Raw genomic sequence first — 27,019 nt, forward strand, 5'->3', positions numbered from 1 at the left:
CTAGCCGCGTCCTCATAGCACGTGCAGACCAGCTGGCCGGAGTGTTTACGGCATGTTCAATCTCTCCCTATCCCAGTCTGCTGTCCCCACTTGATTCAAGATTGTTCCTGTACCCAAAAAAGCGAAGGTAACTGAAAGTAAATACTATCGCCCTGTAGCACTCACTTCTGTCAGCATGAAGTGCTTGAGAGGCTAGTTAAGGATCAATTCACCTTCACATTACCAGACACCCTAGATCCACTGCAATTTGCATACCGCAGCAAAAAATCCACAGATGATGCAATCGCCATTGGCACTGCACTATCCCATCTGGACAAGAGGAATACCTATGTAAGAATGCTGTTCATTGACTACAGCTCAGCCTTCAACACCATAGTACCCTCCAAGCTCATCCTGAAGCCCTGGGTCTGTACCTCACCCTGTGCAACTGGGTCCAGGACTTCCTGACGGCTTCCCCCAGGTGGTGAAGGTAGGCAACAACACCTCTACTATGCTGATTCTCAACACTGGGGCCCCACAAGGGTGCGTGCTCAGCCCCCTCTTGTACTCCCTCTTCACCCATGACTGTGGCCAAGCACGCCACCAACTCAATCATCGAGTTTGCAGATGACACAACAGTAGTAGGCCTGATTACCAACAACGATGAGAGAGCTAACAGGGGTAAGGTGAGGGCCCTGGCGTAGTGGTGCCAGGAAAATAACCTCTCCCTCAATGTCATCAAAACAAAGGAGCTGATTGTGGACACACACACAGTGGCCATGTAGTGTATATACACAACCAGTCAAAAGTTTGGACATACCTACTCAAAAAAGTTAGGCATCCTTCCTAACTCATTTGCTGGTGTGGAAGGAAACCACTCAGGGATTTCACCATGAGGCCAATGGTGACTTTAACCTCTTAGGGCTAGGGGGCAGTATTTACACCGCCGGATAAAAAACGTACCCGATTTAATCTGGTTACTACTCCTACCCAGTAACTAGAATATGCATATACTTATTAGATATGGATAGAAAACACCCTAAAGTTTCTAAAACTGTTTGAATGGTGTCTGTGAGTATAACAGAACTCATATGGCAGGCAAAAACCTGAGAGATTCCTTTACAGGAAGTGGCCTGTCTGACCATTTATTGGCTTTCTTTGACATCTCTTTCCAAAACAAAGGATCTCTGGGGTAACGTGACACTTCCCATAGGCTCTCAGAGCCCGGGAAAAAGCTGAATGTCGTCATTCCAGCCCCAGGCTGAAACACATTATGGCCTTTGTCAAGTGGCCGATCAGGGGACAGTGGGCTTAGGCGCATGCACTGGTCGCCCCGTCTTTCTTTTTTTTCCTCTGTTTACCGAAACGCAGATTCCCGGTCGGAATATTATCGCTTTTTTACGAGATAAATTGCATAAAAATTGATTTTAAACAGCGGTTGACATGCTTCGAAGTACGGTAATGGAATATTTTGCATTTTTTTGTCACGAAATGCGCCATGCTCGTAACCCTGATTTACCATTTCGGATAGTGTCTAGAACGCACGAACAAAACGCCGCTGTTTGGATATAACGATGGATTATTTGGGACCAAACCAACATTTGTTATTGAAGTAGAAGTCCTGGGAGTGCATTCTGACGAAGAACAGGAAAGGTAATAACATTTTTGTTATAGTAAATCTGATTTTGGTGAAGGCTAAACTTGCTGGGTGTCTAAATAGCTAGCCCGTGATGGCTGGGCTATGTACTTAGAATATTGCAAAATGTCCTTTCACCAAAAGCTATTTTAAAATCGGACATATCGAGTGCATAGAGGAGTTCTGTATCTATAATTCTTAAAATAATTGTTATGCTTTTTGTGAACGTTTATCGTGAGTAATTTAGTAAATTGTTAGTAAATTCCCCGGAAGTTTGCGGGGGGTATGCTAGTTCTGAACGTCACATGCTAATGTAAAAAGCTGTTTTTTGATATAAATATGAACTTGATTGAACAAAACATGCATGTATTGTATAACATAATGTCCTAGGGTTGTCATCTGATGAAGATCATCAAAGGTTAGTGCTGCATTTAGCTGTGGTTTGGGTTTATGTGACATTGTATGCTAGCTTGAAAAATGGGTGTCTGATTATTTCTGGCTGGGTACTCTGCTGACATAATCTAATGTTTTGCTTTCGTTGTAAAGCCTTTTTGAAATCGGACAGTGTGGTTAGATAAAGGAGAGTCTTGTCTTTAAAATGGTGTAAAATAGTTATATGTTTGAGAAATTGAAGTAATAGCATTTTTAAGGTATTTGAATGTCGCGCCACGGGATTAGACTGGCTGTTGCGTAGGTGGGACGATTTGGTGCCACCTACCCTAGAGAGGTTAAAACAGTTGCAGAGTTTAATGGCTGTGATAAGAGAAAACTGAGGCTGGATCAACAACATTGTAGTTACTCCATAATACTAAACTAATTTACAAAGTGAAAAGAGGGAAGCCTGTACAGAACAAAAATATTCCAAAAGATGCATCTAGTTTGCAACAAGGCACTAACGTAGTACTGCAAAACATGTGGCAAAGCAATTCACTTTTTGTCCTGAATCGAAAGTGTTGTGTTGGATTTGCCCCAAACATATTACTGACTACCACTCTTTAAAGCATAGTGGTGGCAGAATCATGTTATTGATATGCTCATAATTCTTAAGGACTGGGGAGTTTTTCAGGATGAAAAAATTATGAAATAGAGCTAAGCACAGGCAAAATCCTTGAGGAAAACCTGGTTCAGTCTGCATTCCACCGGACACTGGGAGATTAATTCACCTTTCAGCAGGACAATCTACACTAGATTGCTTACCAAGAATACAGTGAATGTTCCTGAGTGACCGAGTTACAGTTTTGACTTTAATCTTCTTGAAAATCTATGGCAAGACTTGAAAATGGTTGTCTAGCAATGATCAACAACCAATTTGACAGAGGTTAAAGAATTTTGAAAAGAATAATGGGCAAATGTTGTACAATCCAGGTGTGCAAAGCTCTTATAGACTTAACCAGAAACACTCACAGCTGTAATTGTGGTCAAAGATGATTCTAATATGTATTGACTCAGGGGTGTGAATACTTCTGCACAATTATTATTTTTTTTCTTCTCACTTTGTCATTATGGGGTATTGTGTGTAGGTGGATGAGATTTAAAAAATACTTCATCCATTTGAATTCAGACCGTAACAACAAAATGTGGAATAAGTCAAGGGGGTCCTACCTCAAAGCGGTCGGGTACGTTGAGTTTAGGAGAGGGGATGCCCATTAGATAGTCCACCAGCACCATGATCATAATGGTCAGAAACACGGCAAAGTCACTGATGGTGGAGCGCACCTGCACAACCCGTATTAACGACAATACATAATCATGGTAACGTGTAAAAAACACAGTCATTAAAATTCACTCAGTGGGAACACCTACACAGTAGCTAACAGTAATAGCAAAATGTGGGACATGTTGTGTGGGAAGAATATGAAGACTTTGAAGTTAATTGTGAATGTTGATGCAGCACAATAAAATTGACCAGTTCACACATTTACATTTTAGATGAACGCACACAGACACACACACACCATGCTCCCAAGTGAATAACACACCTTTGTAGGGAAGTATCGCTCGGTCTTGATCTCCTTGAGAAAAGAGGAGAGGAAGAAGGTGGTGAAAAAGAGGATGATGGACCAGAAGAGGACATCTGGGATGTAGGGGCCATGGTGACCACAGGCAGGACCAGCAAACTCTCCATGGAGCAGGTTACACATCTGGCAAAGAGTGTAAAGGGTCAGAGAAATACACAGGCACAACATATATTTTTGCAGTGTGTGTGTCCTCTGACTAACCGATACGTTGAGGCTGTTCCAGGAGATAGAGTCCTGTGTGTGTCCTGTCTGGTTCCACGTCTGCAAGATCTGAGCGGAGGCGTTGGCCGGTGGAGAACACTGACACCTGAGTCAAGAGACTAAATCTTACACTCCCCATCCTAAATAGCACAAAACCATCCTAAATAGCACAAAACCATAAGCTCCCCTTTTATAGTCAGTGGTAACATCTAAAACACAGAAATCCAAATAGAAAAGATATATTTCCTGAAGAAAGCGGAAAAATGGCAGTGCCCACTTCTCGCGTCTTTTGCCCTCAACCTAGGATCTCCGACCCTGACTCACGAGTAGAGTGTGAGGTTGTCCAGCTCGTTGTGCATGTTGATGGGGTAGTGTTCCCCCAGCTGGAAGAGTTTCTCCAGGGCCTCGTAGATGAAGATGATACAGATGAGAGCGGCGAAGGCCTCCTCTGTGAAGCGTGTGATGTAACAGACCAGGGAGCTAGCGTCTGTAGCCACCAGGACCAGGCAGAGGAAGGCCGTCCACAGGCCGATGCTGGTCCTCAGAGACAGGTAGGACAGGCCGTAGTCCCTGGGTGGGTAGTACGGTAGATAAGATCAAGACTCAATATTAGGGCTGTCAAACGATATTTTTTTTTATTTGAGTTAACTAGCAGGATTTTGTGATTAATGGCAAATTTAGAATTTGCTCAAATTAAAAATGTAAGATTTAAAAATAAAAAAAACATTACAAAAATATTAAAGTCTTGATTTTGTCTAAAGTAATGGTCGGAAAAATTTGGTAACACTTTATTTAACCTCAATGTCAACTTCTTTTTACATGGCATTGTACTGTAGATTTTAGCTGTATAGATGATGTATTTTGGATGTTTTCAGTGTATTTTCACATCCATATCTTATTAGGTACTGGAAGCAGTGAGCTCAGAGCATAGAGTTTATGACAATTGTAGGGGAGGCGCAATCACTCAGACTATGCCTTATGAAATGATTGAGGATTCATCAATAATGACCTTGAGCCTGTCCCAACTTCTCTAATAACTTGTTAGGGCCCCAAGTTTTTCCTGACCATGTGACTTGACCAGAAAAAACTCCAGTCCTTGTAACTTACTGTACATGTACAGTATATAAAACTCAGGGAGTTACTGAGAAACAAATGACAAATCCCCAAATGGCAGTAGTGAACTTGTCCTTGCAGGTTGCTACCACCAGAAGGCCACAGTGCGAATAAGTGTAACCAGGATCGGTGTAGCACTCACTTGCAGAACTTAAAGAGGATCTTCTCGAAAACCAGGACAGGCCCCGTGCTGCCCAGGATAGTGAGGGGCTGCCCCGCAAACAGAGAGAAAGCCACTCCTGTGAGGGACGCCCCAAACAGAGACTCTATGGCACTCTGTAGCAAGAGAAGGAAAAGAGGGAGGGAAAAGGGGAGGATGACGAGGAGGTAAATACATAGACGAACCAGAGAGACTGGGAGACTAAGGGGAAAAGAGGCAAAGCGGACAGAACACCCCACATAACATAATACATATGTTTAAACTGACATTCCAGCTCAGACCGCCTAGCATCAGACTGCCAAGATAAACTGCTTTTTCCACCACGTCGGCCTGTCAATTGTAATATCCCTCGGCCACTCGTCATCTGGTCAGTTTATTCAGACACATCACACACCCCGGCGCGCTGACGCTCGCTATGCCAACAGTCTCCCTCCTAATAAAGACATCTAGGGTCACTGTAGGGTGTGTGTGTGTAAGTCATTGTCAGGATCAAAGCACAGAGACAGTATATAGAGTAGCTCACAGTGAGGAAGAGGGACACCATCTAAGCACCTACTATTTGCTTATAGTGATATGCATCCTATATGCTTTTAGTGATAAACAAATAGGGTAAGACCTTGCCGTAAACCTGTTTCACCAGGCAGCTAAGTGACTGGCTGATACAGTTGAAGTTGGAAGTTTACATACACTTAGGTTGGAGTCATTAAAACTTGTTTTTCAACCACTCCACAAATGTATCATTAACAAACTATAGTTTTGGCAAGTCAGTTAGGACATCTACTTTGTGCATGACAAGTCATTTTTCCAACAATTGTTTACAGACAGATTATTTCACTTATAATTTACTGTATCACAATTCCAGTGGGTCAGAAGTTACATACACTAAGTTGACTATGCCTTTATTAAACAGCTTGGAAAATTCCAGAAAATTATGTCATGGCTTAAGAAGCTTCTGATTGACTCAAATTATGTCTATTGGAGGTGTACCTGTTGATGTATTTCAAGGCCTACCTTCAAACTCAGTGCCTCTTTACTTGACATCATGGGAAAATCAAAAGAAATCAGCCAAGACCTCAGAAAACCAATTGTAGACCTCCACAAGTCTGGTTCATCCTTGGGAGCAATTTCCAAACGCCTGAAGGTACCACGTTCATCTGTACAAACAACTGTATGCAAGTAGAAACATCATGGGACCATGCAGCCGTCATACCACTCAGGTAGGAGACGTGTTGTCTCCTAGATGAACGTACTTTGGTGCGAAAAGTGCAAATCAATCCCAGAACAACAGCAAAGGACCTTGTGAAGATGCCGGAGGAAACAGGTACAAAAGTATCTATAGCCACAGTAAAACGAGTCCGATATCGACATAACCTGAAAGGCCGCTCAGCAAGGAAGAAGCCACTTCTCCAAAACCGCCATAAAAAAATCCAGACTACGGTTTGCAACTGCACATGGGGACAAAGATCGTACTTTTTGGAGAAATGTCCTCTGGTCTGATGAAACAAAAAATAGAACTGTTTGGCCATAATGACCATAGTTATGTTTCGGGGAAAAAGGGGGAGGCTTGCAAGCCGAAAAACACCATCCCAACTGTGAAGCACGGGGGTGGCAGCATCATGTTGTGGGGGTGCTTTGCTGCAGGAGGGACTGGTGCACTTCACAAAATAGATGGCATAATAAGGCAGGAAAATGATGTGGATATATTGAAGCAACATCTCAAGACATCAGTCAGGAAGTTAAAGCTTGGTCGCAAATGGGTCGTCCAAATGGACAATGACCCCAAGCATACTTCCAAAGTTGTGGCAAAATGGCTTAAGGACAACAAAGTCAAGGTATTGCAGTGGCCATCACAAAGCCCTGACCTCAATCCTATAGAATTTTTTGGGGCAGAACTGAAAAAGTGTGTGCGAGCAAGAAGGAGGGCTACAAACCTGACTCAGTTACACCAGCTCTGTCAGGAGGAATGGGTCAAAATTCACCCAACTTATTGTGGGAAGCTTGTGGAAGGCTACCCGAAACGTTTGACCCAATTAAACAATTTAAGGCAATGCTACTAAATACTAATTGAGTGTATGTAAACTTCTGACCCACTGGGAATGTGATGAAAGAAATAAAAGCTTAAATAAATCATTCTCTCTACTATTATTCTGACATTTCACATTCTTAAAATAAAGTGGTGATCCTAACTGACCTAAGACAGGGAATCTTTTACTAGGATTAAATGTCAGGAATTGTGAAAAACTGAGTTTAAATGTATTTGGCTAAGGTGTATGTAAACTTCCAACTTCAACTGTATTAGGTGATATAGCAGATAGAAGACAAACAGATGAAATCGGAGTGGCATTCATTGACACTCATGTACAAGGACCCACTCACTATGTTGCCCTTTGTGGCCTCGCCTAGCAGCCCTCCGAAGGTGATGACAGGGGACATGCAGGCGCAGTAGAGAAACAGGATGGAGGCCAGACACTGCAGGTTCAACGAGTCCCGGATGTCGCTCCAGTAGAACGGGGCCTTCCGCTTTATATCCATCACCAGGCCTCCAAAGACCCTAGAGGAAGGGAAAAACCACAACACCTTGCAGCAGGCTAACTGAAGTAGCAGCATTATACTAATGCGGTAGAGTATCCCAGATTACATCTTGTACTTCTGGATTTGGTTTTTATACCATATAGGGGACCATAACACATTTGTCGACTGTTTTGGACCTTCCATAGGGTTGGCAGATATTTTTTCAGGACCCGCAGATTACATTTTCAGACCATCATCAATAGGGTCTGCCAGATTACTTTTTGGAGCCTGCAGATAACTTTTTGGGGGCATCACAGTAGGTGAATGGCAGTTCATTGGTGGTACAGATTTTTTGACACTTATTTCACAAGCATTCATTCTCATTTCCCTATGGGGTTGGACACACTCCTGCTCTCTGACCCAGATACCAGTCAACCCATCTTTCTACCTTACACACTCACCTAACTTACAAACACGCTCAACCCAACACTCTCAATTCTAAGTCACCAACCACTTTGTGGCCAGGAACTGACTAACAGCCCGGTAAAGAGAGAGAGAGACCCTCTCTTAGCTTGTTTTTTTTTTAGCAGCACACAGAGTTGAGAGTGGATCTGCAGAGTGGTAAATAAGGCAGTGGCCAGTCTGTGAGGTGTGGGCAGGTGTGTCCTGGGGGAGTGAGGTCACAAATAAACACACTCTACAAGAAGGGTAGCCACGTGATCACAGAGGCTTTCACACCTAGAATCTGAGTATCTATTTATGTCAGCATCGTAATTGTGCAGTCATAATGATCTACACAACATTAAAATCAACCATTCAATATGGGTGATTATGTGCATGACTTCTCACAGCATGTAGGAATTGTATGCTGTTAATTTTGACTTCATAAACAGTTTCAATAATGTATTACCTTAAATGTTTAATGAATTTCATAATGAATAACATTTATTTCAAATCAAATGATATTTGTCACATGCGCTGAATACAACAGGTGAAATGCTTACTTACTACGAGCCCAATACAGTTTTAAGAAAATACCCCCCCCCAAAAAAAGTAAGAGATATGAAAAACAAATGATTAAAGAGCAGCAGTAAATAACAATAGTGGGGATATATAGGGGGTACCAATTCATAGTCAATGTGTCAATGTGCAGGGGCATCGGTGTCGAGGTAATTATGTACAGTGAGGGGAAAAAGTATTTGATCCCCTGCTGACTTTGTACGTTTGCCCACTGACAAAGAAATGATCAGTCTATAATTTTAATGGTAGGTTTATTTGAACAGTGCAAGACAGAATAACAACAAAACAATCCAGAAAAACACATGTCAAAAATGTTATAAATTGATTTGCATTTTAATGAGGGAAATAAGTATTTGACCCCCTCTCAATCAGAAAGATTTCTGGCTCCCAAGTGTCTTCTATACAGATAACGAGCTGAGATTTGGAGCACACTCTTAAAGGGAGTGCTCCTAATCTCAGCTTGTTACCTGTATAAAAGACAACCTGTCCACAGAAGCAATCAATCAATCAGATTCCAAACTCTCCACCATGACCAAGACCAAAGAGCTCTCCAAGGATGTCAGGGACAAGATTGTAGACCTACACAAGGCTGGAATGGGCTACAAGACCATCGCCAAGCAGCTTGGTGAGAAGGTGACAACAGTTGGTGCCATTATTCGCAAATGGAAGAAACAAAAGAACTGTCAATCTCCCTCGGCCTGGGTCTCCATGCAAGATCTCACCTCGTGGAGTTGCAATGATCATGAGAACGGTGAGGAATCAGCCCAGAACTACACGGGAGGATCTTGTCAATGATCTCAAGGCAGCTGGGACCATAGTCACCAAGAAAACAATTAGTAACACACTACGCCATGAAGAACTGAAATCCTGCAGCGCCCGCAAGGTCCCCCTGGTCAAGAAAGCACATACACATGCCCGTCTGAAGTTTGCCAATGAACATCTGAATGATTCAGAGGACAACTGGGTGAAAGTGTTGTGGTCAGATGAGACCAAAATGGAGCTCTTTGGCATCAACTCGCTGTGTTTGGTGGAGGAGAAATGCTGCCTTTGACCCCAAGAACACCATCCCCACCGTCAAACATGGAGCTGGAAACATTATGCTTTGGGGGTGTTTTATGTTAAGGGGACAGGACAATTTCACCGCATCAAAGGGATGATGAACGGGGCCATGTACTGTCAAATCTTGGGTGAGAAACTCCCTTCCGTAGCCAGGGCATTGAAAATGGGTCGTGGATGGGTATTCCAGCATGACATTGACCCAAAACACACGGCCAAGGCAACAAAGGAGTGGCTCAAGAAGAAGCACGTTAAGGTCCTGGAGTGGCCTAGCCAGTCTCCAGACCTTAATCCCATAGAAAATCTGTGGAGGGAGCTGAAGGTTCGAGTTGCCAAACATCAGCCTCGAAACATTAATGACTTGGAGAAGATCTGCAAAGAGGAGTGGGACAAAATCCCTCCTGTGTGCAAACCTGGTGGCCAACTACAAGAAACGTCTGACCTCTGTGAACAAGGGTTTTGCCACCAAGTACTAAGTCATGTTTTGCAGAGGGGTCAAATACTTATTTCCCTCATTAAAATGCAAATCATTTTATAACATTTTTGACAAGCGATTTTTTTGTTGTTATTCTGTCTCTCACTGTTGAAATAAACCTACCATTAAAATTATAGACTGATCATTTCTTTGTCAGTGGGCAAACACACAAAATCAGCAGGGGATCAAATACTTTTTTCCCTCACTGTACATGCAGGTAGGGTTATTAAAGTGGCTATGCATACATAGTCTGGGTAGCCATTTGATTAGCTGTTCAGGAGTCTAATGGCTTGGGGGTAGAAGCTGTTTAGAAGCCTCTTGGACCGAGACTTGGCGCTCCGGTACCACTTGCCGTGCGGTAGCAGAGAGAATAGTCTATGACTATGGTGGCTGGAGTCTGACATTTTTTAGGTCCTTCCTCTGACATCGCCTGGTATAAAGGTGTTGTTACCTAACATTACCACCTGGGGACAGCCCATCAGGAAGTCCAGGATTCAGTTGCCGAGGGAGGTGTTTAGTCCTTAGGTCCTTAGCTTAGTGATGAGCTCTATTGGCACTATGGTGTTGAACACTAAGCTGTAGTCAATGAATAGCATTCTCACATAGGTGTTCCTTTTGTCCAGGTGGGAAAGGGCAGTGTGGGGTGCAATAGAGATCTGTGGGTCTGTTGGTGCGGTATGCAAATTGGAGTGGGTCGAGGGTTTCTGGGATAATGGTGTTGATGTGAGCCATGACCAGCCTTTCAAAGCACTTCATAGTTACAGACGTGAGACCTACGGGACGGTAGTCATTTAGGCAGGTTACCTTAGTGTTCTTGGGCACAGGGACTATGGTGGTCTGCTTGAAACATGTTGGTATTACAGACTCAGACAGGGAGAGGTTGAAAATGTCAGTGAAGACACTTGCCAGTTGGTCAGCGCATGCTCGGAGTACACATCCTGGTAATCCGTCTGGCCCTGTGGCCTTGTGAATGTTGACCTGTTTAAAGGTCTTACTCACATCGGCTGCGGAGAGCGTGATCGATCACACAGTCATCTGGACCAGCTGATGCTCTCATGCATGTTTCAGTGTTACTTGCCTCGAAGCGAGCATAGAAGTTATTTAGCTCGTCTGGTAGGCTTGTGTCACTGGGCAGCTTTCGGCTGTGCTTCCCTTTGTAGCCTGTAATAGTTTGCAAGCCCTGCCACATCCAACGAGCGTCGGAGCCGGTGTAGTACGATTCGATCTTAGTCCTGTATTGACGTTTTGCCTGTTTGATGATTCGGGGCATAGTGGGATTTCTTATAAGCTTCTGGGTTAGAGTCGCGCTCCTTGAAAGCCGGCAGCTCTGCCCTTTACGAATGTTGCCTGTAATCAATGGCTTCTGGTTGGGGTATGTACGTACAGTCACTATGGGGACGACATCCTCGATGCACTTATTGATAAAGCCAGTGACTGATGTGGTGTACACCTCAATGCCATCGGAAGAATCCCGGAACATGCTAGCAAAACAATCCTGTAGTTTAGCATCTGCTTCATCTGACCACTTTTTTATAGACCGAGTCACTGGTGCTTCCTGCTTAAATTTTATCTTGTAAGCAGGAGGATAGAGTTATGGTCAGATTTGCCAAATGGTGGGTGAGGGAGAGCTTTGTACGCGTCCCTGTGTGTGGAGTAAAGGTGGTCTAGAATTGTTTTCCCTCTGGGTGCACATTTAATATGCTGATAGAAATTTGGTAAAACTGATTTAAGTTTCCCTGCATTAAAGTCACTGGCCACCAGGAGCACCACCTCTGGGTGAGCGTTTTCCTGTTTGCTTATGGCGGAATACAGCTCATTGAGTGTGGTTTTAGTGCCAACTTCGCTCTGTGGTGGTATGTAAACAGCTACGAAAAATACAGATGAAACTCTCTAGGTAGAGAGTATGGTCTACAGCTTATCATGAGATACTCTACCTCAGGTGAGCAAAACTTTCAGACTTCCTTAGATATTGTGCACCAGCTGTTGTTTACATAAATGCATAGGCCCCCGCCCCGTGTCTTACCAGAGGCTGTTGTTCTGTCTTGCCGAAAGAGTGTATAACCCGCCAGCTGTATGTTAATGTCGTTGTTCAGCCACGACTCGATGAAACATAAGATATTACAGTTTTTAATGTCCTGTTGGTAGGATATGTGATTTCAGTTCGTCCCATTTATTTTCCAGCGATTGAACATTAACAAGGACAGATTAGCCACTTGTCACCTGATCCTCGCAAGGCACCCGGATCTTTTACCTTGAAATCTTTTGCCTTATCAACTCTCCTCTATGGGGCAGTTTCCCAGACACAGATTAAGCCTAGTCCAGGACTAAAAAACAAACTCAAAATTGAATCTCCATTGAAAATGCTTTTAAATCTAGAATTAATCTTAATCTGTGCCCCGGGAAACCTCCCCTATGAATTCATATGTCTAACTCACCGTCCGGTTCTTTGCAGCTCGGGCCCAGCTCCGTGGCCTTCATCCTCCTCCAACATCTCCCCAGAGGGTGAGGCCGACCCATTGGGCTGGGAGGGTATCTTCCTCTTCATCTAAAGGTGAGAGAGTCATTATAGGTGTAGCTCAGTTTGGAGAGCATGGAGTTGGCCACGCCAGGGTCGTGGGTTCGATTTCCGCTGGGGCCACCCATACGAAAATGTATGCACGCATGACTAAGTTATTACAGGGCTGACATATCCTCTACTGCCACCAGGAGGCACAGTCATACACATCATCAAAAACATAATGGAAAACTACCATGCAAGCCAGTGTTCTTAAATCCTGGTCCTGGGGCCTACAGGGGGTGCAGTGCAGGCTATATTTCCAACCTAGTATTAACACATCTGATTCAACTAATTATCAAGCCCTTGACTAGTTTAATCAAGTGTGTTAGTGCTAAGCAGAAACAAAAGCCTGTACCCCTTAGTGGGTCTCCAGGGTCATGATTGAAGAGCACTAAATATGTGACCAATATCTAAAATCAGGCTTAACTTCAGACATATATATATATATATATAGATATGTGTGTGTATATATGTATATATATTTGTATGGGTTTGTTCATTTTCTGTTTATAGGCAAGCTCATTGTCATCTTAGACCCAAACCTGTGATGGGACGTTCTTGGGGGGTTCAATTCGTATCGTGGGGTCCCATTCTCCTGGAGGCAGAACTGTCACCTGGTCCAGAAATTCATCTATCCCAGACAGCAGGTCCGTCCGGTCTTTGGCTTTGTACGCCACATCGTGGAATATCTACAGAGAAATGCAGGAAAGAGTATAGCTTTTACATGTTGATCTAATTAACTTAAAATGTATCTAATCTGAATGCCACACCTAAGGATCCCCCTAAAGGGAAAAAGTTTCACAGTTGTTATATTCTATGCATGTCAGGGGGGGATATAATTCATGTTTATGAATGAATGTTACTAATCCTGATAAGACTATAAAAGAATAATTGCACAAACAGCACGTAAAACATCTCCCCTCCTCTCACCTCGTCTGTCATCAGTGTGGCCATGGATCTGCCAATCTCATGGTACTGAGGGCCTTTCCCGTGTGGACCCAGTAGCAGGAACAGAAATCTGTAGAGGACACAAACCATTTTCACACATTAGACTCAACGCAAATATATGTAGATGGACAGATATAGGCTAATACAATGTATTTTACTCAAAACCCAACATAAATGACTATATTTGGTGACATCCAAATACAAATGGTTTAGGTTACTGTAGGAGAGTAGGTGCAAGAATAAAACCTAGAACCAGCAGGTTAGACAGAGAAAGAGCAGTGAAAGAGTGGGTGTAGAGATGTAGTGTACCTACCTGGTGGGCACGGGCACCTCCGTGAGCCCTGTGATGAGGACGGCGGGAGACAGGCGTACGAAGGCGATGATGGGCTTCTCCAGGAAGTCCACCTCGCCTACCAGCACGTTGGACGCCTCAGCCCCCGGAGGAATCTTCTTCATGAAGTTCATGTCCACCTATAGGAGCCGAATGGGACAGAGAGAGAGACTTTAGGGAGTAACAACTATATAAGAGAGTGTCTCCCAATCACAAAGTATATTTTAGTTTTTTTGCCCTAGCAAAGGCTTGATGATGAGTTGAATCGAGAGAGTGTTAGGGAAAGAGGTCTGCGCAAGAAAGAATTCTTCATCCCGCTCCCGCCTACTGCTTTTCATACTGCCCTCTAGCTCTTGCTAACTTCTTGTCCGACTCCCACCCGCTCCCGCAAGAACTGGTCCCGAATTCGACCACAGTCCCGCAATGTTATTTTAAGGGGTATGTGACGTAGCTCGCTTTGCAACCCTGGTCCTAGCAATTTTGCCACCCTAAACAAGATCAAAATGCACAAAAATAGGCAAAAAAATAGGTTAAAATACCAGAGATTCTCACATGGCCCATTATATTAGGCTATCGTATTATTGTACTATATCTTAGAGATATAAGAAAGATAAGGAAACATGTTTAATATTTTTATTTTTTTTACATGTATTTAACACTTTATTTTTGGCACTAACAGTCTCCATATACTTCCATTAATTTTTTCAACTGGTACCAGTGGACCTTCAGACGAGTCTTGTGAGGCCTTGTGAGACCTAGAGCAAAACATGCACGTGTTCATGAGAGTCTCACCTTTCCACAAAGGGGTCATATTAGCGTGTAGCCCAAACTGTTCAGATGCTACAGACAGAAGTTGGCAGATCGGCTGTACCAAGTTCAGATGAGTCCCAAGACGCTTGTGGGGATCGTAGAGCAAACACCGCTCTAGCTCTGCCACCTTTCACCGCAGATGCGGAAGTGCGACATCGGCGGATTGAGACTCATTCAATGCAAAACAAATCTCTAGCTTAAACTGACAGATTTTTATGGGGATTTTTTGTATTTAGCTAACTAGAGTTCCGCGGAGGGCGCGGACATCGACTCTAGGGGGTTTTAATACAATAGATAACACATACAAAACAGAAAGACAACTGTTCTAAATAATCTGTGGGGATATACCATACAATATTTTCAGCCCAAAGTTTCTGACCCCCACGCCCATAGCATGAAAAATGCCAACCACACCGCAATGATGTCTGTCGGGTCCCACGAGATTCCCATGGGAATGCAGCTTCATATTGGGAAACACTGGTTTGTTGTATCATTATACAGTATCTACCCCCCCATGTGTATTTCTATGGGCACAAGCACTGTTCACAACCCTCTCGTTGGTGGAGATAACATTTTGTAGGTTTAAATCTTATTTCCTGCAATTCAACACATTTTCTCATGGGGTGCAGAGAAGATTTAGCCGTTTTAAAGCAATTTTTTTGCAATTCTATACATTTTACCATGTCTAATGTGTATTCATGTCATATTTGAGTGACTCGAACATGGGCTAAAAAAAACTAGCTTAAAAAAAAGTTAGCTGACATGGGCTAGTTGATCTGGACATTTCTGACAAGTTATAAAAAGCCCTCTAAGGTATGCAATGACTGACATGACAAGAGTAAGTTGAACTCCGCACTGAGTTCCCCTAGGGGGAGCAGCCAAAAGTTTGGGAACTACTGGCGTAGAGGGAGAATATAATGGCAGTACAGAGCAATGGAGTTCCTTTCGTCACAAGGTCGTTTGACATATTTAAGAGAGCTGGGAAACCTTGCCCACTGAAATGGGTCATATCTGCATCTCTCTCTTTTCAAAAACACACACACACTATGTCTCCCTCTCTTGATTAGACTCCCCCAGTAAGAGGTTGCTTCATGTGTATGCCAAGAATGGCATACACATGAAAGCTGGTTTGAAGCTGATGACTCCTCATGGCCGCCAGCATACTTATTACATGGATGAAAGAGTCGTAAAGTGATATAATGAGGGAGAGCTCACTGAACCAAACCCAGTTATTGAAATAAAACACCGTACAGTTAACTTTGAGACTGGTTCTTGGTTCTAGAAGGCAGGTGATGTTTATTATGCCCTGTGGATTGATGATGGTTGTCTTGGTCCTCTGAATGAATGTGGTTGATGATCAAATCAAATTTTATTGGTCACATACACATATTTAGCAGATGTTTTTGCGGGTGTAGCGAAACACTTGTGATGTAGCGAAATGCTTGTTGCAACGTTTCTTAGGAGCTAGAAGCAGAACTGCCATTTGTTTCTTTGCCCAGTTGCAGAGGTTACCTTGATGATGTCCACACTGCTATTATCTTTACTGACCCCAGCTTTGGAGGGCCTCCTGTCTCCGGCCTTGCTGCTGCTATCCAGGTTACTGGGGACAGAGTGCGTGGATATCAGTGGCCCTGAAACGACAAACAGACAGGGGATGTGGCAGAAGAGTGTTAGCAATGTCAGCTCCGGAGCACCGAGGCACCTGCTGCTCAATGCATTCTCGTGGATACTGAGATTAGAATGCCTACTTTTGATAATATTGTGTTTTTCATATATCACTCATATGCAGACAGTTTGCAAAGCATCAAAACACAATACCGGTTCTCATATTTAAAACTTGAGAAGCCTTAATCTACACAAAAATGATGTAGCCATACTCTGATCAATTAATTAAATTATTTTTCTATAGGTTCTCTTGTATACCCCTTTTTTTCTCCCAATTGGTAGTAGTTACTGTCTTGTCTCATCGCTGCAACTCCTGTACGGACTCGGGAGAGGCGAAGGTCAAGAGCCATGCGTCCTCCGAAACACAAACCAACCAAGCCGCACTGCTTCTTGACACAACGCACATCCAACCCGGAAGCCAGCCGCACCAATGTGTCAGAGGAAAGAAACACCATACACCTAGCGACTTGGTCAGTGTGCACTGCACCCAGCACACCACAGGAGTTGCTAGTGCGCGATGAGACAAGGATATCCCTGCCAGCCAAACCCTCCCGAACCCGGACGACGCTGGGCCGATTGAACGTCGCCCATGACCCTCCCGGTCGCGGTCGGGTGCGGCAGAGCCTGGGCGCAAACCCAGAATCTCTGGTGGCACAGCTAGCACTGCGATGCAGTGCCTTAGACCACTGCGCCACCTGGGAGGCCCCTGCTTAATAGTATTTGATACAGAGTTACAATTTATACAATCTCAAAAGACCTTAATTAATTGACAACATAATGAAACTTCATTATGGCCTGCAGTGATGAGGGTTCAAGAAATTGCACCTCGACTTCAATGCGCCCTATAGCCATGTGAGGTGAGCCGTACACAGGAAACGCCAGCACCTCAGCGAGGGAGACGTGCATTGAGGAAAGAACCACAGAAATGAATGAACTGTAACATAGCGACACCACACACTCCACTCCCTCGTTCTCAGTCACCTAGAACGTAGAGGAATGTTCAAATGAATATGAATGGGTGACAGTTTCCTCCTTGTGGTCATCCTTGACCTGTGACCTATTCTAACTCGGCCCTGCGGGCTATGAGGCAGCCATGTTGGGACGAACAGAAGCGCTATTGCTCACATTCCCTACAAAGCCCGTGGGAGTGACAGGAATTAGTGGAGATTGCATCCGGAAGCTTAAACCCGGAATGCGCGCTCCATGCTGGATATCCGGCCATGCTCTATATGTACAGTAAACGAGTTTGACTAATCAAATCATATCATTCCAAAACCAGGGGCACACTGAGGACAAACACTACTGACTCTGATCATTTGTCTTCATCTGCATACCAAGAGCTGACACTACATGTTATGTGTGGTACTGTGACATGAGTGCTGCTGTGGCATTAGACAGTTCTTACTAAAGAATCCAGCAGTCAAAAGGTGAGCAGGTCTACTGTATTGCAGCCAAATATATTGGCACCATTGCACTTCTCTTAAATAATTCCCTATTTCTTCTCAAATAAGTAAAACATATGTTAGTTATTGTTAGATTATCAACATTGCAGAACCAAATTTTATTTTTGTAAACTTTAGTTTGCAATTTTAATTCAGAAAATAAAGACAAAAGGCATGGACAAAATGATTGTCACCCCAATAGTGGTGCATGGGTCAGCCGTGTTCATCCGCAATTGCTAATTGCTAATAACCCATCCACAACTGCCCGACTATGTGACAAAGTGAAAATCTGAGCCCCGCACCCAATCCTAATCCGCAAATATAGAACATGTGCTATAGGCTACAGTCAAAGACTGCAGAACGATTTTTTGACAGGCCTACAGGATTTTTTGTTGTTGCCTGTTTTAGATGTTTCTGCTTATAATTTCTGACATTTTGGTAGGCTATTTGTTAGTCAACTTGTCTATAATTAGATACATGTAGCTCCTCTTTTGTCATTATATGTTGCCCTAGAAGACTAAATAAACCCTTGCCCAACAGAATAACGTAATAGATCGATCGAAGAATTGATTCTTCAATCTAGTTGACATCGGTCAATTTTTCGGTCTTCTTTTGCGTAGCAAAGAAGTTTACTGCATGGCGAGAAAATAACGTTACAATAATGCAAATATTAAATAAAACAGGAAAGATTTTCTGTGCAAAATGTGCTAATGACGTCAGTTTGACCGGCTGCAAGGAAAAAGTGTCACTACTTCTTCCGAAGTCGATGCCCCTCCTTGTTCGGGTGGTGCTCGACGGTCGACGTCACCGGTCTTCTAGCCATCATTGATCCATTTTTCATTTTCCATTGGTTTTGTCTTGTCTTCCTACACACCTGTTTCCAATCCCATTCATTACATGTTGTGTATTTAACCCTGTTTCCCCTCATGTCCTTGTCAGTGATTGTTTGTTGTTATGTGCTCGTGTTTTTGGATTGGTGCGCAGCGGGTTATTGTACCCACGTTTATTTTATTATGTACTTTTTTTTTTTTTTAAACTACTCCAGTTACACCAAGTTTGTTTCTCCTGCGCCTGACTTCCCTGCCACCTACACACACGACGTGACAAAAATAAACTTGTTTCTGATGAGATTTCAGTTCGGCTTTGATGCATATTTTATGTGGTTGAAATACGAATCAGCTTTTATGATAAAGATGGCACCTTTACAGATGGTATCTAACTGAGCATTGTATTATCTCAAGTTGCAAAAAGAAATAAATCATATTTCTCCAATCCTGTTCCAAAATCCAAATTATTCCTACATTTGATGTATAATTTTACTGCAAGAAAAGCTTAATTCAGCACGAGTTATTATTAAGGCTATAGCCCTATTTACATGGGACTAGTATTACTAGAGAACGTTCTCTCTCTTTTTCCGGGATGATATTTCAACTTGTCCAGGCGATAACAGGATACACTAACTCGAGCTTGGTTCCCAAGTTTCTAAACTATACCAAACCATCTTTGGTAAAGTGTCGCCATCATTATTGAATTGAGGAAGTGTGATCATGATTTGCGCACGTTCAAGGCCTCCAGGACCAGAGTCAGCAAAGCAACCTCACAGCATTATCAAACCTCCCCATCTTTGATTGTAGTGAGGCTGTGCTTAATTTGTCAGTAAACACAGCGCTGATTTGTATTTCCAAAGAGCTCAAATTTTGTTTTATTGGTCCACAGAACATTGTCCCCGGGGTTTATGCTTGTTAAGGTGGGTTTATGAGAAGCTCAATCAGGCTTGTGTCTCCTTCAGCAGTGGGGTCTTCCTATGTTTACCAACGACCAATTTAAGCATTCAATAAAGAAAAGAACACTCTCCCCACAATCAAACACGGGGGAGGTTTGTTAATGCTGTGGTGTTGCCATGCTGCCTCTGGCACTGGGGGGCCTTGAATGTGTACAAGACAGCATGAAATCAGCAGATTATCAAGGTGTTTTGGAGTGCAATGTTTGTTGGCAGTTATCTTGGCCAAAGGCTGTGCAACCAAGTACTAGCTCCGGGGTGCCAACAATTTTGTGCATGCCAATTTAAGTTCACAAAAATACAATTTGTAAAAATGCATGAAATGAAATGTATGCATTCACTACTGTAAGTGGCTCTGGATAAGAGCGTCTGCTAAATGACTAAAATGTAAAATATTCTGCATTGTTGAAAATCCAATAACACAAGGTGTGGAGACCAAATGTTGTTTTCAATTTCAACTTATTTTATTTGAAATAGGGAATTATTTAAGAAAAGTGCAAGGCTGCCAATATATTTAGTCCGCAACTGTATATAAGCCTTGGTAGGAAGACTGATGATGCTCTGACTCCCCTGATGCTGATACAGTGTCGATTGCAGTTATAACTCTCAGGGTCAATTATGTTGTTAGCGGACACTAACGGTGAAGAATAGCCTAAAGTGACCCCAGGGCCTGATCAGGAATGAGCAGCTGCATTCATCGTGTGTGGGATGCAATGAAGGCATTTGACGCTATATTGAATCTACAATAACTCTCTATAGCCTGCCATTAGGGAGAGATGGTTTGCCAAGCAATTTTGTAAGTGAGATAGCTGGTTTGGGTGTTATAAGGTTAAGCCTAATAGTTCCTACAAATCATCTTACACTTCCTGTCTACGCAAGCATGGGATTCAAACTCAAATGAACGATACTCAGAACGAGGTGAAGTAAGTGTCTAGTATTTGGTTTCTTGGCAACTGTTGTCAAACATGGGATTCAAACTTCACTCAAGCGATACTCACAACGTGGTCAAGTACAGTATATAGTTTCTTGGCAAACGTTGTCTCCTAGACAGAAGTAATGGAAGATTACAGAACCACACTAGTACCTATAATAAGACAACGAGTTGCCCACCTTAAATCATGTTTCCCTCCTAACTAGAAGTCTCTAGTTCTCATGACCCAACCTTCCAGTTCAGCTCTCTTCTACACACACTGCTATAAATACAGGGGCTAAATACTATCCAGGTCCGGGAAGAACAAAAAGTCACTGTGGATGTCACTGGGACTGAGAAAGTTACGTGCCAACGTTAAAACCCTCCCACCCCAACCCCTCTCTATGGTTTTATATTTAGCATGCTGTTTGCACATGTACTGCAGGAGTCCCTTGCTAGACTCTTTAGGAGGAAAACGTCTGAGACGTGTATGTTTATACTCAGGAATTATGGAGGAGACGCCAAACGATGCTGCTCTGGAAAAAGACAAGATATTTGAAGTTGTTTAAGTCTGTCCTGGTTGTACAGTATATTCACAATGGGACAGTCATGGAGAGAAGTGACAGTAACTGGGAAAATAACCCATAATATGAGACCTGTCGACTCATCTATTACACTGTCTAGACTAAACAGGCCTCAAGGGATGGAAAACTTGCAGTCGATTAAACGCCTTCGGATTTTCATTTTAGGACTGAATGAATGAAAAAAGGTTTGCAATGAAAAAGTGTACAAAGAAATAATCACAGAACCAGAGTGAAACGTGAACTTTTTTCCTCACTGGCTCAAAATGGTGTAGTTAAAATGCATTGGGGTCATACAGGGCCTAAAGGTTGGCATGCTTTCTCTCTATGTTTAGCTAGTAATAGGCTACATTTGGTTATTATGGTATGTATTAAAAAGCTGTAGAATAGAATCTAGCAATATCATTATTTAGAATTGCATTGTATTAATTGCATTCACTTTTGTTTCTAAAGTATGTTATTTTGAGAAGATCTAAGAATAGGATGCTTCCCCATTACGACAACTGCCTTTCAAAAGAGAAGATATTAATCTGGTTAAAGTAGGCTAGCCAAGATGAATGCCAGGTGTCTTTTTATCAACAGTAGCCAGCATATTGCTAGTACTATATATTCACTATTAAAGGTTTACTTTTATAAATCAATTTTCCTAAAGGAAATGGATTGGTGAGCACTTCTTTCTATTCTGGACAGCTCACGTGTGCCGTGTGAACGCATCAACTTACAGTATGTACTGCTCGATAAGTTGTGACTCACGAGGAGCGTGGTTGAATGAATAGCCAATCATATTGCTCAAATACAAATAGCATGACTTTTCCATGTGTAGTCTTCAAATGGTTTTCAAGACACCGACAGAGCAGATAATCTTGGTTAACCCCAAATGAAAGTTTCATGTAGTCAGCTGCTCGATTCTGGGTCCATACGTGTTGAGAGAAGAGATGAAGCGATGCTAGAACGAGGAGCGGAACCAGAACGAGGAGCAGAACCCTCTCTCTTTGCAAGTTATGGGGTCGAAGATCCCCTCCCATTCCCGAAATTCGAAAGATGCTTACACCTGCGAAATCGTGATAAATCCAAATAACTAGTTACCAAAAAAACAAAAAAAACAGAACTACTGCTGCTCTCTATCCCACGCCTCCCATTCCTTCCCAAGAGATTCTACGGTACCAGTTATGTTTGCGTAGATATGTCCATGGGAGATTACACAGCAGGTAAATGTCGAACTGGAATGCCAAAATGCACTGCGAAGTTACTGGCCCAACACACGTTTTTACTGGCGGGCCATCGTTAATGTCGGACACTGCAGAACTATGGTATGGTAAATGATAAAACACATTTTCCATTCTCGAGAAGAGCCATGCACACACACTGAGCAAATAGAAGTGGAGAGACCAAGCCAAGCAAGGTGAGGGTAGTGTGGAAGGGCTGGATGAAGAAAGGTGGAGATAGAGAGAAAGGAATGTGAACAATAAATAGTCTAGGAATGGAGCGAGATATGAGAGAAAGGGAGAGTGCAGAAAGATGTTTGATAGAGAAACAGAGGTATGCAAGAATGGAATGAGGTAGAGGAAAACTGAGTGAGGTGGAGAGAGAGAGAGAGCTGTGTGAGGTCTTGTTGAGTCAATAGAGGGGTATAAAAAGTGAACATTGATGGGGGTTGATAATAGATTTATGGTAGGGTAGAGAAGGAGGGCACAGCCAGCATGCTGGTGCTAGTGTTCTCTGTTCAAGCCGTGACTCACACTGGCAGGCTACACAGATATTTGCCTTCTAAGGGCAGCTGCTGGAGCCCTCTAGTCTGCAGCGACGGTTGCCGAGCGGAATACGCCTCCTCATCCTTCGTAATGGCGGTGGGTGGCGACTCGTCGTCCTCAGGCGGTGACACCACCACCTCCGGGATGGCCTGGCGGACCGGGACGGGGCCAGAAGCGCGGGGAGGGTTTGGGGAGCGGCGGGGAGTAGGGGGCGTGTTCTGGGGGGTGGTGAGGGGCGAGGTTCCAGTTGAGTGCCCCCCGGCGGAGGTGGAGGAGGAGTTTGGCAGGAGGAGGTTGAGGAGGATGGAGACCCGGGACTCTCGCCTCTGGGACAGGTTGGAGACGGAGGCCCCCGGCTTCAGGGAGTGGCGGGAGCCGGAGAGGCCCTCCCCTGGAGTGGCGGGAAGACACAACAACAAAGAAGGGAGAGGAGGGAGAGAAGAAAGGGAGGAAAAAGAATAAGGATGGTAAAAGGAGAAACATATGAGGGAGGATTTCATCAGAGAGTTGGTTTTAGGGGTGCATTATCTGGGGGCAGAAGGAAGGTGGGGGGAGCTTGGGAGGAGTGTGGTTAGAGAGAGACAGAGGTGTCGAGAGGTTCTTGCAGGGGAAAGGTGAGCGAGGTGAGGTGTCCACACAGAACAATAAGCTTGTCCACTCACCAATCACACAGTGACATATATTGTACTAAGGGAGAGCATTTGGGTTAAGAGATGCTTGCAGGCAAGAGAAGAGGTATACATACAAACACAGAACCACAAATAAACAAGTTATATTTCATATCGGTCCACTTGTTTGGTATACATACAGTGCAAGCAAGCTATGCAATATATGACATGTCACACATATTTTATACCCAGGCAACATTGCATTTAATGCATTCAATAAAACAAAATGTGACAGTAGGACAGAGACCAGAGAGCATTGGAACTGTAGCATGAGCTAATTTTTTCATTCACATAAACAGTCACACACACCATCATCTGAGTACCCACCACAACCTGAGGTCATGCTCAATAAACGAAACACATCGAACTGCAAGAAGAGCATTACCCCAACCATTCCAACATGGAGTAGAAGCCATTGTTAATTCTCAGAAGCAAAACCCTGAGACAGACCAGCCACACATGCTCGCACCATCCGCACCCAGATTTCTCTTTCACAGTGGGGCGTAGTAGTTGTTTCTATGAGGCTTTTGTCCTCATTGTAGCATCTACTCACATCACTAATTTGACACCTCCTGAACAGCCATGGTGGATTTGGTCTTGTGTGGCTCAGTTGGTAAGACCACGGCGCTAGCAACGCCAGGTATGTGGGTTGGAATCCCACTGGGGCCACACACACTAAAATGTATGCACTCACTGTACTGTCAGTCACTTAATAAAATCGTCTGCTAATTAGCAAACATCACATACATGATTGTTGTGGTCATATGTACGAGACGCTGTCAGCTTTCCTTTTTTGGAATACCAAGGATTACAAAGATTATTTCAACCCCCTTCGAGGATGAGGAAAAAGAAATGGGGTGTGCTCGGCGCAGGGGATCTCACCATTTCTCTCAAGCAAGAACGGGTCTGAATGTTTCTTGCCTATGTCTGCGATTGATCGCACCAGCGGGATGCGGTTGCTGAGCTTCCTCTCGTTCTGGTGGTGGTGTCTCTTCAACATGGCCTCACGCACCTTCTGACGCAGCTCCTGCTTCAGCTGGCCAGACGCCACCATGCTGTCAATCAACATGTCTAGACACACATGTGAACACACACACAGACACGGGCGCATTGTATTGCCTTGTATTGTTGTTAATTTAGAGGTTTACACCACTGTACACTCACACTTGCAAACGAGCTTGCATACACACACACAAAGAGATCAATTCAATTTCACCTTATTCAACCAACTTTTTATCATTGTTTATCATTGTTTACCTCTGGTGCACACACAAATCTAGCTAATCCTATAGCATGCAAATGTGTACACACAAACGTCTTCTGTACCTGCAATCTCCTCGATACAGGTGGCCCTCATGTCCAGCATGACGGTGCCGTTGAGGATACAGCTCCTCAGCTCAAACAGGCTGTGTAGAGACAGGGTGGCCACGTAGGGCTTGCTCCAACGCTCCCCTCCATCTTCCACGTCCTCCTCAAACTTCAACCACCTACACAACACAACACACGCACACGAATATGGCTTCAATACTCATACTTCCATTTCCCAAACGCTGTCTAAGAACAACTGGAGCAGAAGACAGCCATTTTGCCTTGCCTTGAGGTGTTCACTTTTGAGAAGTAATGGAAAACGTTTGATTCCGTTTTTTAGGCTTTTAACTCATTTTTTAAGATCGGTAAATTGCTGTGTATTTGTGTCTGAGCCCGTGAGCGTAAGTAAGCTGACAATGTCTGGGATGGTGATGGTGCCATGGCTATGGAGGATGACTAAGATAGACTCACAGTCAGACCTGTAGGCAGTAGAGCTCTGTCAATCTTACCCATTAATCACACAAGACACGTAACCATTCCCCAACAGTCTAGCAGCAGTACAGTTTTGGCTTTTAAAAAGTTAGTTTCCCTGAATCTTTTACCACAGTCTAGGAGACTACTTCAAAACTAGTTAAAGTCATCAACGTTTCAGGGAAAACGTACGGCACCAATAAAGTGCTGTTGAATCTAGAACTGAACGAACAAAGAATGACATAATAACATGGCCTCTCAAAAGCCACATGGACCCTGGAGTATGGAACCTTGGCTGGGCTGTGACCTACCTGGCGGTCTCCTTCCACTCAGTGGCGCTCCCGTCCCTGAAAGACAGCTCGTCCAACTCGGTGAACAGGTCATGGGGGACGTGCTCCACATCATCATCCTCTGTACCCAGGATGAACTGCACCCGCTGGGAGGGTGTGTCTAGATGGGGGAGGCAGGGAGAGATGACAGGAGAGTGTGGGAAGAACGGGAGCCAAAGCTTAGCTTCTGAATGGAGTGCTGTGAATTCCTCTGCATTGCAAAGAGTGGAACAATTAAATGTGGTGTGGTGGGAGTAGAAAAAGGTAAATGTGAAAGAACAGAGCCAGAACTCAAGTCTGAGTGAATCAGCAAAACAATAATGTCAGAATTGCTCCCTTGTTTCTGGTTTGACCAGCTGGTTTCAGCAACTGATATTTTTGAATTCGGTTGTCATATTGACAGGTTTGCTTGCAACAAACTACTTATGACAAAAAAGGCGAGTGGGAAAGCTGCCGTTACCGTCAATACTACTCCCCAACGTCCAATCATTGGACAATAAACTAGACGAGGTACGATCACGAATATCCTACCAATGGGACATCAAAAACTGTAATATCCTATGTTTCACGGAATCGTGGCTGAATGACGACATGGATATTCAGCTAGCGGGATAGACGCTGCACCAGCAAGATAGAACAGCACACTCCGGTAAGACGAGGGGGGGGGGCGGTCTGTGAATATTTGTAAACAACAGCTGGTGCACAAAATCTAAGGAAGTCTCTAGATTTTGCTCACCTGAAGTAGAGTATATTGTGATAAATTGCAGGCCACACTATTGCCTAGAGTTTTCACCTATACTTTTGTGGCTGTTTATTTACCACCACAGACAGATGCTGGCACTAAGACCACACTCAGTCAGCTGTATAAGGAAATAAGCAAACAGGAAACCACTCACCCAGTGGCGGCGCTCCTAGTGGCCGGAGACTTTAATGCAGGGAAACTTAAATCAGTTCTACCAAATTTCCATCATGTTAAATGTGCAACCAGAGGGAAAAAAATTCTAGATCACCTTTACTCCACACACAGAGATGCGTACAAAGCTCTCCCTCGCACTCCATTTGGTAAATCAGACCACAACTCTATCCTCCTGAATCCTGCTTACAAGCAAAAATTAAAGCAGGAAGCACCAGTGACTTGGTCTATAAAAAAAGTGTTCAGGTGAAGCAGATGCTAAACTACAGGACTGTTTTGCTATCACAGACCAGAACATGTTCCGGGATTCTTCCGATGGCATTGAAGAGTACACCACATCAGTCACTGGCTTTATCAATAAGTGCATCGAGGACGTCGTCCCCACA

At 43.7% G+C, this 27,019-nt stretch overlaps 1 protein-coding gene across 4 annotated transcripts in view; it reads right to left on the reverse strand.

Moving 5' to 3' along the window:
• Nucleotides 1–27,019, reverse strand: part of LOC106588196 (sodium bicarbonate cotransporter 3) — a 76,288-nt gene that overhangs the window by 8,840 nt on the left and 40,429 nt on the right. For 3 of the 4 annotated variants that reach the window (XM_045709202.1, XM_014176953.2, XM_045709203.1), the window contains exons 4-17: nucleotides 25,703–25,841; nucleotides 24,939–25,099; nucleotides 24,495–24,683; nucleotides 16,364–16,446; nucleotides 13,988–14,145; nucleotides 13,657–13,744; nucleotides 13,269–13,415; nucleotides 12,605–12,714; nucleotides 7,484–7,658; nucleotides 5,090–5,223; nucleotides 4,159–4,404; nucleotides 3,835–3,940; nucleotides 3,595–3,756; nucleotides 3,218–3,331 (exon numbers count right to left, since the gene is read on the reverse strand). In XM_045709202.1, the coding sequence (XP_045565158.1) occupies nucleotides 3,218–3,331; nucleotides 3,595–3,756; nucleotides 3,835–3,940; nucleotides 4,159–4,404; nucleotides 5,090–5,223; nucleotides 7,484–7,658; nucleotides 12,605–12,714; nucleotides 13,269–13,415; nucleotides 13,657–13,744; nucleotides 13,988–14,145; nucleotides 16,364–16,446; nucleotides 24,495–24,683; nucleotides 24,939–25,099; nucleotides 25,703–25,841 (2,012 nt within the window). Of the gene's footprint in view, nucleotides 1–3,217; nucleotides 3,332–3,594; nucleotides 3,757–3,834; nucleotides 3,941–4,158; nucleotides 4,405–5,089; nucleotides 5,224–7,483; nucleotides 7,659–12,604; nucleotides 12,715–13,268; nucleotides 13,416–13,656; nucleotides 13,745–13,987; nucleotides 14,146–16,363; nucleotides 16,447–22,957; nucleotides 23,336–24,494; nucleotides 24,684–24,938; nucleotides 25,100–25,702; nucleotides 25,842–27,019 lie in introns of all 4 variants that reach the window. The other variant, XM_014176951.2, reaches the window with a different exon arrangement.

Source organism: Salmo salar, chromosome ssa27 (genome assembly GCF_905237065.1).
Source record: "Salmo salar chromosome ssa27, Ssal_v3.1, whole genome shotgun sequence".
Classification (NCBI taxonomy): domain Eukaryota; kingdom Metazoa; phylum Chordata; class Actinopteri; order Salmoniformes; family Salmonidae; genus Salmo; species Salmo salar.